Source organism: Capricornis sumatraensis, chromosome 4 (assembly GCF_032405125.1).
Source record: "Capricornis sumatraensis isolate serow.1 chromosome 4, serow.2, whole genome shotgun sequence".
In the NCBI taxonomy this organism is placed as follows: Eukaryota; Metazoa; Chordata; class Mammalia; order Artiodactyla; family Bovidae; genus Capricornis; species Capricornis sumatraensis.
Genome location: NC_091072.1, coordinates 100,898,094 through 100,908,996, shown reverse-complemented (window position 1 = coordinate 100,908,996; position 10,903 = coordinate 100,898,094). Strand labels below are relative to the sequence as shown.

Genomic DNA, 10,903 nt, shown 5'->3' with positions numbered 1-10,903 from the left:
GAGATGGCTGGATGGCATCACGGACTCGATGGACCTGAGTCTGAGTGAACTCCAGGAGATGGTGATGGACAGGGAGGCCTGGCGTGCTGCGATTCACGGGGTCGCAAAGAGTCGGACACGATTGAGCAACTGAACTGAACTGAACTGTATCCTTCCAGCTCCTACACAGTGCTAGTCTGTAGCAGGCCCTCAATAAATATTTGAAGAATTAATCCATGGTAATTAAATAAATGTTATTTTATGAGTCCCAATCACCTATGGATACAGAAATCCATAAAAGAGAGAGAAAATACTATGATAAATTTTATGTGATATAATCTTGCACTTTGTGTCTGACCTAATACATACTTTAAATAAAGGGCTATGTAAATAAGGCTAATGCATATTTAGAGACACAAGAGGAAAGTGGTTGGGTTTTCCTTCGGCTACAGTATCCCACAACGTTTCCCAGTGGCGGTGATAACTGAGGGAGGCTCATGATTCAGCAGGAGCTAGTTTTCCTTTCCCTGACTCTTCCAGGTCAAGAAAAGTCATATCCTGACTGGGAAATAGATGTTCTTGGAGCCATGCTATAGGTCTTTAAGCAATTTTTTTTTTAAATTTTACTTTTTGGCCACATTGTGTGGCATGTGGGATCTTAGCTCCCTGACCAGGGATCAAACCTGCACCCCCTGCATTGAAAGTGCAGTTTTAACCACCAGGGAGTCCTCATGCTATATAGCTCTTTGAACCTGCAAAGGCCACCTCAAGTTTCTGTGGGCCCCAGTGAGTGAGAAGAGGCATGTATCTTCCGTTAGAAGTTACCCATAAATTTGCCAGCAGCAGGCAGGGTGTCAGCTAAGCAAAGTGCCCCCAGAACATCTGATCCCTCTTCTTGTGACCTGATGGTGGCTTCTCTCACCCCCTCCCCTACACTCCACTGATCACCCCCTGAGCTTCTCCAGCTTAGACACTGTCTGCTGGCCTTGGAAGGTACCGGCTCAGGATGAAATCTGTCACAGGGGTGGGAAACTTAGCCAAGGGGAGGTACAGGAGTTTGGCATCCAGGCCAGGGTTGTAACGGATGCGAGGGCTCCGGGAAACAATGGCGTGCTCCATGCTGTTGGTGACTTCGCTGATCCTTGGCTCTGCTAACTGCATTGTGCTCTTTAAGTTGTCAGTATCTGTTTGAGGGTACAAGACAGGGAAAGAACCAAAGGCTCTATTATTCTTTATCAAAGATCATGTCTTCTGAATTCCATCCAAGCTCCTTTTCCATCAGATTACAGATCTAACATTTCAGGCAGATCTCACAAGCTCTAGGCTGTTCCTTAAACAAACTATAAATAATCTTATTTCCCTTCCCCAATTCAGTAATTATGAATTGAATTCCTACTATTGTGTTAGACTAGCAATGAGAAGACGGAGAAGGCAATGGCACCCCACTCCAGTGGAAATCCCATGGATGGAGGAGCCTGGTAGGCTGCAGTCCATGAAGTCCCTAAGAGTCAGACACAACTGAGCGACTTCACTTTCACTTTTCACTTTCATACATTGGAGAAGGAAATGGCAACCCACTCCAGTGTTCTTGCCTGGAGAATCTCAGAGACAGAGGAGCCTGGTGGGCTTCCATCTGTGGGGTCGCACAGAGTTGGACATGACTGACGTGATTTAGCAGCAGCAATGAGAAGAACTGTGCCCAGTTCTGCCACTTTTTAGCTGTGTGACCTTGAGCTTAAACTGTTATCATTTGTAAAATGGGGATGATAATACCCTGCCCTAGAAAATAATAAAGATGACTAATAGCAGGGTAGACAGTAGAGAAGAAGAGGATAGAAAATGGGTGAATATAAGTGCACAGAAAAATTCGAAGGAAATAAGGAAAAACATGGTCTGGTGAAATTCCTAGTCACTAGAGGGTTTTTTTTTTCCCTCCTATGAAAACTTCCTGGAGTTTCCAAATTTTCTACAAAAGCCTGCAGGGGAAAAAGAAAGACGTTATTAAAAAATAGTAACACTGCCTTTGCTTTGGTCATAAGGTCATTATGGGGCTCTGATGAGCTAAGGCACTAACGAATGTGAGGGCCATTCTGTTAGCCTGCTGCACATGGATGTGGAGATGGTCCAAGTCCACCGTACTAACAATACACACAGGAGGCAAGCCACATGATAAGCTTATGTAGCCCTGATCTGCACCCTCACCTGAGGGTGAGACAGGAACAGCTCAATGGGGCTCATACTTCACTGAGTGCCCCAAGAACTCAGGAGGAAGTGATGCCTGAGAGCCAGGATTCATGATAAGGACTTAGAACTTGAAAACAAAGAGAGACCAAAAGCTGTCCTGATTTTGGGCATAGTCCAGGATGCTGGTGGGTGGTTGATAAGGGCAGAACAGAGTTGTTCAAGTATACTTCACCCCCCACCCCAACTCCAAGGAACTCCCTGTCTCTTTCCTAGGGAGAAAACTGCAGTGAAAAAAGGCAAACTACATTTTGAAAGTGAAAGTCCGTCAGCTTTGCCACCCCATTCTCTAGGCAAGAATATTGGAGTGGGTTGTGATTCCCTTCTCCAGGGGATCTTCCCGATACAGGGATTGAACTGGAACAATGGGGTCACCTGCATTGCAGACAGATTCTCTACAATCTGAGCTAAGCCCAAATGGAGTCCCCCAAAAGAGCCATGCTGACTTAAAGCCAGAAGGTCTATGGTGAGATAATGTCCTAGGAATCCAACACTCTGTGCTCTGTCCATGGGTCTGACACAGAGTCCATCACAAACAGGGCCCAGGTGGGCAGGTGAGTGTCAAAGGCCTCATCCAAGAAGCTCATGGTCATGGCTCCCTCAAAGGCAGGGAAGGCTATGCTGTCATCAGGGGAGGCATGCTGGTGGGATGAGATGGCTTTGGAACCAGGTTCTGAAGGAAGGGAGGACCCACAGAAGCAGCGGGGTAGAAGAAGCTATCTGAGACCTGGAAATAGTCTATGGCACATTCTTTCCTTGTTCTCTCAAATATTTACTGTGCTCCTGCTTTGTGCTCAGCATCTACCTTAACACAGATTGGAAGGGAGACAGAGGTACCCTTTAGCCCCTGTCAGTCTCCTGGACAGTGAGAAAGAACATGAGCTTTGCACTCAGACTTCCAGGAAACGTTTATGCTATTGTGAGAATTAAGCAAAAATAGTCTATAAAGGGGCTTCCCAGGTGGTGCTAATGGTAAAGAACCAGACTGCCAGTGCAGGAGACGTAAGAGACTGGTTGGGAAGACTGGTTGAGCCCTGGGTCGGGAAGATCCCCTTGAGGAGGGCATGGCAATCCACTCCAGTACTCTTGCCTGGAGAATCCCATGGACAGAGGAGCCTGGCAGGTTATAGTCCATATGGTTGCCAACAGTCAGACATGACTGAAGGACAGAGGAGCCTGGCAGGTTATAGTCCATATGGTTGCAAAGAGTCAGACATGACTGAAGCAACTTGGCACACACGCAAAATCTATAAAATAGCAGAGATGAGGCTTTGGCACTTAGTATGGACCCAACAGTCCTTCCCTCCCTAGGAAGAAAGAGGACTAAAAGGGCAGTTTTGGCTGGCTTCCCCGGCAGAGTTGAGATAAAGAAACTTGGCAGGTGGCTATGTTGTTCTGAAGCATGCTAAACAAGCCAGGCTGTGGCTCAGTTCCAGGCCCGTGAGGACCAGAAAACTGTGTCCTGTTCACATGACTATTCTAGAGATTCTGTGCTGGTTCTCAGGAATGTGCCTAGGTTAGATTGCAATTAACTGCCATTTCCAATATAGTTCTATTTGGGGTATGGCTAATGGTGATAGTGGTAAAGAATCCACCTGCCAATGCAGGAAATGCAAGAGATACGGGTTCAACCCTTGGGTCTAAGATTCCCTGGAGAAGAAAATGGCAACCTGCTCCAGGATTCTTGCCTGGAACATTCCATGGACAGAGGAGCCTGACCAGCTCCAGCCCATGGGGTTGCAAAGACTGAGTGGGTGCATGCGCATACACACACACGCACACACACAAATCACTCCAAGATACCTGGCCTGATCCTGGGATTCACAAGCCAGGAGGCTATTTGGTTGGCCATAATAACCAATAGCTGTGAGGGCCCTTCTCCACTCTCCAAAGAGACCTGAGAGCTCTCTTTGAAGGAGAGAGAGGGAGAAGAGAGGGAGAAGAGAGGGAGAAACAGAGCTGCCGAGAGTGCCTTCCTTGTAAATACTGGGTGCTTTTTTCCTTTACTGACCTAACAAGCACTTAATGCGTGTGAGATACATCATAGATATCAGTCCTCACAGAAGCCCTGGGAAGTGGGCACTATCATTAACTCCATTCTCTAAATGAGAAAATCGAGGCTTACGATGACTAGGTAGCATTCCCCAAATCTTCTAGCTGGGAAGCGGCAAAGCCGGGATTCAAACCCAGGCAATCTGGCCCAAGCAGCTGCGCTCTTAATAACTTCTCTGTACCCAGGACAGATTCACCTGCACCTGATTCACCAGCATAGGGATGTTTGGTGCGGGGGTGGGGGGTGGGGTGGTGATGGAGGGCGGGCGCCGCGGGGAGAGGCCGAGGTGGGATCTCTCCTAACAACCCCACCTCTCTGCAGCTATGGTTCTGGTACTCCCAGCAGTTCTCAAACCCCAGCTCTGCCGCCAGCGGTGTGGCCTGAGGCTCATAACCGCTCTGAACCTCCATCCCAGTATCTGGAAAATGAAATCGGGTCGGTGACTCCCAAGCCCTCTCCACCCCTCTCAGAGACCCCTTTCCCTGCTGGGGAGCTCACAGATCCGGAAGTACTCCTCTCCATAGCTCTCGCGGGTTTCCGGAGGCAGACGCTCCCACAGCTTGCGCATGCGCTTCTCCAGGCCCTCCTTGCCCAGAATGGCTGTCCGGTAGTTCCCCGGCTCGATGATGCTGACTTTCACCCCGAAGTAGTGGAGCTCACGCCTCGGAAAGAAGAGCTTGGACTCAGTCTGGGACCCCACGATGACCAAGAGTCATCAGAGAGAATCACCTCTGACACCTCCAGAGGAGCTGATCTCCCCGGGAGATCAGGAACCTGGGGGTGCGACCCCCACTCCTGCCCCAGGCCCAGCGCTGCTTTCATGCAAATAAGCCCTTTCCCAAGCCAGCCTCTGGGCAATTCACATTAGGCCAGCCCAGCCCTGAAGAATCTAGACCACGCCTCGCTCCCACCAGGTCCCTCCCACTCGGCCCCACCCCCAACACCCAGGTGGCAAAGAAATGCAGGGTCTATACAAGGCTTGCATTATCCTTGGAAGGTTGCCCGCAGTGCATCTGCCTCCAGGCCTCTCTGTCTCTTTGGGGGACTCTCCCTCCTACTCACACAGGCCCAAAGTAGTCCAAGGGAAGGCTGCCCATCACCACCCCACCTCTTTTCATCCCTTTTTTTCTAGGTCCCTGGGGAAGGCCCCTGGTGGGCTAGTGTTCTTCTTGCTACTGTTATAACATCTTCCCTCCATAACGGCCCCAACCAAGCTCTCTTTTCCTGCGGTGAAACCCCCCGGAACTCCCACCCCGAGTGGTTTGGTACTTGGGCCCAGTCACCTGATGCTGTCAGAGAAAGCCTCAACACCAAACTTGGAGACGCAGTAGCCTCCACCAATGACAGCCACACGGCCCCCACAGCTGGACATGTTGACAACCCTGCCCCGGGCTTTCTTGACCATGGGCAGCATATGGAGGGTCACTTCAATCAGTCCCACCAGGTTCACGTTGATCACCTTCACAAAATCCTCCTTGGTCAGCCATTCATTGGGACCACTGGGCAGGCCCACACCAGCATTGTTCACCAGGGCCCAGAGGCCTGGGGATAAGATGGAGGGAGAGAGAACCAGACAGAAATCAGCAGTGTCTCTGGAATATCACCAGGGTCCACTACCCACCAGCTCTGGGCTGCTGAGGATGGTTAAGCATGTTCATAAAGCATAGGACAGCCAGACTGGGGGTGTGGGGTGGGGAGCTATGACAGCTCAGAGGAACATATACCTAGAGGGGCACTTTTGCTGATGCACACAGTCTACCAGCTTAGCTGTGCCCTGTACCAGCTATGATCCAGGCTTAATAGGATCTAAGCTATTAGCTCAGGGGGAAAGAGATCTCATTTTCATACCAATGAATTAATGTTTCAATTCCTTCCCCCATCATACTTTCCCCTCTCTATTCATCTGAGTATAAGAAACCAATTCTACTTCACACATTACCAAAATTGCTCCATTCATTCATCCATTCACATATCCATTCATTTCATGCATCTGTCAGTTATAGAGGAAGGTGCTAGAGGCACAAATTGAACAAAACAGGGTCTTATTTTTCTAGGAGTTCACAAGCCAGAAAAGAAATAAGATTTATAAACAAATATATAAAACATTTAAATAATTTTGGAAAAATATGAAAAGAGCCATCTTTGAAATATTTAAATAAGTTGGTATTAATATAAATGGAGAGAAATAATGCTAGGTATTATCATTTAGCTCTGAAAGGGCCAGACTTGAAGAGTCTCAAGTTCTAGTGCTGGTTCTAACTCCAGCCTTGAAATCGCTTCCTTTCCCTGGGCCTCAGGTTCACTGCTGGCTGGATTAGGACAGTCATTTCTAGCCTGTGGTTTGCAATCCTGAGAGCTTTCAGGCTGAATCCCATAACGTGCTAAGGAAGGGAGATGCAGCAGAACCTCAGTTTTCATTTGTTTTACATACTGAGGTTCCAAGTAAATTCCACCTGGGGAGGGGCTTGGGGTTCCTTCCCTTCCCCTCCCCCTGTCTCACTACCCCACTTGGGCTATGTAGCCTCAAGAAAGTCTTCCACACACACGGGCCTGTCTGGATGTACACACCAATCCTGGTTCACCCCTTCCTCTAGGGCAGGGGTCCCCACACAATCTGTGTCCCCACCCTCTCTTTCTACTTTCCTCCAAGTAGAGACCACAGGAGACCCTTGGCTGGCAGGACTCAGAACTTCCCAGCTAGAGGAGACTCTCTTGCCTTAGAGTGAATGACATGAGCCCCTGAGACCCAAAGACTGTAAAACCCGAGCGGTTCTGGTAAAAAGCTCTGCCTGCTGGTAAACCAGGACAGCCTTAAACTTTTTTTTTTTTCTCTGCAAAGAGGTCTAGAGAACTTTCATAACTCTGTGAACAACTTCAGGGTCAGGTCAACTTGTCATGTCCAGAGACTCTAAGGGGCAACAAGAAAGTGTATGAGGACCCCTTCCCCCCATTTCCCAGTGCTGCTTAGACCTTGTACTAATTCCGGGAAGCTGTGTAAGGTGGATTACATGGGAAAGAATAATTAAAGTAGCAGATGAGATTTAACTCAACTGACCTTAAAATGGGGAATATATTCTGGACTAGCCTGCTCAGCCCAATATAATCACAAAGGTCCTTCTAAATGGAAGAGGGAGCCAGAAGACAGAGAACCAGGGAGATGGCAGCATGAAAGGGACTGCGCCCAACCTTGCTGGCCTTGGTGATGAAGAGGTCATGAGCCAGGTTGTTCAGGTAGCCTCTAAAGCTGGAAAAGGCAATGAAAGCAGTCCTCCCTAAAGCGCTGTTAACACGTTGATTTTAGCCTGGGGAGACCCATTTTGGACTTCTGACTTCTGGAACTATAAGATAGTAAGTATGTGCTCCCTTAAGACTCTAAGTTTGTGTGTGTTTATTACAGCATTTATTACGTGTGCTCAGTTGCTTCAGGTTGTGTCCAACTCTTTGTGACCTCATGAACTACAGCCCAGGCTCCTCTGACCTTGGGATTATCCCAGCAAGAATACTGGAGTGGGGTGCCATTTCTTTCTCCAGGGGATCTTCCTGACCCAGAGATCGAACCCTCTGCATTTCTGCATTGCAGGCAGATTCTTACCACTGAGTTTCCTGGGAAACCATATGAAACTAATATTACCTGGTGAATTATTAACACAAGGGGCTCAAAGCCGAATGTAGGGCACTGGGGGGAGGCAGCATGGTGAAGAAAGAAACTCATTCTTGCTGAATTATTCATTACTTAGTTCTTTTCACAAGTATTTACTGAGCACCTTACTAGATGCCAGACACAAGTAAGTACTCAGGATATATAATAAATAAAAGGAACAACACCTTCCCAACACACACACCAACCCCAGAAGTTTTATTCTAGCAGGAGAAATAGATAAGTAGGAAAACTAAGTAAAACATTGAGTGTTGAATAGTGGTAAATGCCAGAGAAAGAACTCAAGCAAGAGTCACTGTCTGCCCCTCCTGGGCCCAAGAGTTCTCTGCTCTGACTCATGTGCACAGTCCCCAGTTTAGTTCCCTCAGGAGGCAGGACTTCCCCCAGACTGCTGCTTCTACAACTGGGCCACGCTTTCCTCCCGTTCCTACACCCACATCCTGTACGTGGGACACTGCCTGGGCTGGTCCCCATGCAGTCCTACTCTAGCCCTAGCCCACAGACTCCTTTCCCAATAAGAGCAGCCCTCCTGACATACACACTTAGCCTCAGGTCAACCCAGTATCTGTCATGATATGAGAAAGAGGACAGGTCTCGCTCCTCACCCTGCAATCTAGCCCGATATAGTCAAGGAGAACAAATGCCCTGACTCAGGGAGTCCAACCTCATGTTCCCTCTCCCCTCCCTCCAGCCTGATCCCAACAAGAAACGTGCTCACATTTCTACAGGAGCTGTTGATTAGAACAACCGAAGTCCCAGGGAGACATTTAAAGGTTTGGACATTCAGAACACATGTTCCCTCCCTGATCTCCTAGTGCAGCTACCCACCAAACCCTGCCACCCCTCTGAGTTTCTGGGAGAGAAAAAACTTCCTTGGAAAATCATCTCTTCATGTGGACAGTCCAGTGCGCTTCTCCGGTGGTGCTAGTGGTAAAGAACCCCCCTGCTGATGCAGAAGACACAAGAGATGTGGGTTTGATACTTGAGTCTCCAGGGAAGATCCCCTGGAGAGGGGCATGGCGACGCACTCCAGTATTCTTGTCTGGAGAATCCCATGGACAGAGGAGCCTATCTCCAGGGCTACAGTCCATAGGGTCTCAGAGAATCAGGCACTACTGAGACGACTTAGCATGCATGCATGTGGATAGTCCAAACCACGCAGCAGTTCCCAGTCCCACTAAGCTACAGCCTCAGTCCCTTTCTCTCCAACACTACCTGAACAGGGTCCCTGCTAACTGTCAGATGCCTGTGGGAGACAGAGAGAAAAAGAAGGATACACTGAGAAAACCAAAGAATGCAATTTGTCCCACCTTGTTCACCCACTTGGTCCCTCACCCACTGGGCTGCTGCTTTGATGCTCTCAGTCTTGGTGACATCCAATAGGGTGGTCTGCAGCCGATAGGAAGTGTCTTGCTGAAGCTTCTGGGCCCCCTCCTCAGTGAAGCAAGCAGCCAGCACCCGCATGCCCCGATCAACCAGCTGCCTGGCCAGGAGGTTCCCGAAGCCCGAGTCACAGCCTGTGATGAAGACGTACTTGTCTGAGAGGTTGCGGACCAGATTGCAGTTCTTGAACCAGCGGTACATGAAGGAGAGGTCCGAGACAGCTGCCATGGTGTGTATGGGGGCGCCGGTGATGAGAGGTGATGGCCAAGAAGAATCGGGGTCAGGGGACAGCAGGAGAGGCGTGCCCTCTGAGCCAACACCTGCTGGAGCCTGCTGAGAAGAGCTCTACTCCCTTCGGTTGCCAGCAACAGATGCACAGCCCCTGCATGAGCCACTCTGTAATTTGTATAGGTGGATGCATCACCACACTAATTAGCCAGAGGCAAGAAATTCAAGTTCAACCTGAAGCTTTGTTACTTCAGACTGCCCTGGTGGCCGCCTCTCTCTCCTCCAGCCCTAATGGGAGAGGGTGCCAGGGATGGGACAAACCACAGTGGTGATGCTGGTGCTGAAAGGTGGCTCACGTGGGTGGCCTGAGCAGGGGAGGGAGTAAGAAGGACTAAGCCCAGAGGACCCATCCTGCCAATCCCCCACCTCCAGCCCAGGGATCAAAATCATTTGTTATGAATGCAGGCATGTAAAGAAATGTAATTGTTATTTTGAGTAGAAAGATGAAGATGAATCTGTTAATACAAAACAAACAAAACTGGTTTTGTGCCCTTCAAACCCCAATGGAAATGAGTTCCAGTGTATCAGCTCTTTGGAATTCTCTGTTCTTAGGTGGGTCTCCCCTGATGAGAGAGGATGAGAAATAAAGGGTCTGCTACAGGGTGGATGCGCCTCCATTGTTTTGAGGTCAGAGGCAGCAGGGCCTCCTTAAGGGAAACTGGTTATGTGAGACCCCCAACTCCTAGAAAGCAGAAACTCCTGAGGGGCTCAGGGCCTGGACCCTTGGGAGATGATGCTTGAGTCACCAATGAGGAGTCCCCACTTCACTCCAAGTGAGCCCAGCACCCCCCCAGCAACTGGACAAGCAGAGGTCTTCAAGGATCGAGGACACATCAACTCCCCCAGCCAGGGCCCCCAGTGGGCATTTTCTTCTACCTCCAGGTCCAGGCAGCTGGTAGGCTGGGCTGAGGATCCTGAAGCGGGGGCGATGTCAGGGGAAGCAAGGGACGATAAAGAGGAAGCAAAGGACTATAAAGTCAGCTGACACAATGCTTAATGGAAAGTGCAGAGGGAAGGGAGGCCAGGAGCCAAAATGATTGTAGGGCATGAGGCTGATAACAGGTCCAGCCACAGGTGGCAAGAAAAGTTAGGAGGAGACTCTTGGGGCACAGGGAGGGGAGGCAGGAGAACAGAGAGTTCTGAGAGAAGCATCATTGAGATCGAGGCTCAGCCAGATGAGGAGGAGGGGTGCCCTGGGCAGTTGTAGGAAGGACCTGGGGCCAGATCCTTGGCTCTGAGAGGGGGTGATGTAGGAAGAACTGAGGATGCAGGTCAGGGACTTGGGAAACTCTCTGTGTCAG

At 49.5% G+C, this 10,903-nt stretch overlaps 1 protein-coding gene across 1 annotated transcript; it reads right to left on the bottom strand.

The window, feature by feature from the left end:
- Positions 1 to 945: 945 nt before the first annotated feature.
- SDR9C7 (short chain dehydrogenase/reductase family 9C member 7) lies at positions 946 to 9,542 on the bottom strand. The gene is made up of 4 exons (XM_068970260.1): positions 9,242 to 9,542; positions 5,557 to 5,815; positions 4,772 to 4,935; positions 946 to 1,163 (listed from the first exon to the last, which is right to left on the bottom strand). The coding sequence occupies exons 1-4, from the start codon at positions 9,540 to 9,542 to the stop codon at positions 946 to 948; spliced, it is 942 nt and encodes a 313-aa protein (XP_068826361.1).
- Positions 9,543 to 10,903: the final 1,361 nt, after the last annotated feature.

Coding starts and splice junctions, on each gene's coding strand:
- SDR9C7 (XM_068970260.1), bottom strand. CDS start 9,542: ATGGCAGCTGTCTCGGACCTCTCCTTCATGTACCGCTGGTTCAAGAAC. Junction 5,816..9,241: donor GGACCAAGTGGGTGAACAAG/GTGGGACAAATT, acceptor TCTTATCCCCAG/GCCTCTGGGCCCTGGTGAAC. Junction 1,164..4,771: donor AGAGGAGTACTTCCGGATCT/GTGAGCTCCCCA, acceptor ACCCTCAAACAG/ATACTGACAACTTAAAGAGC.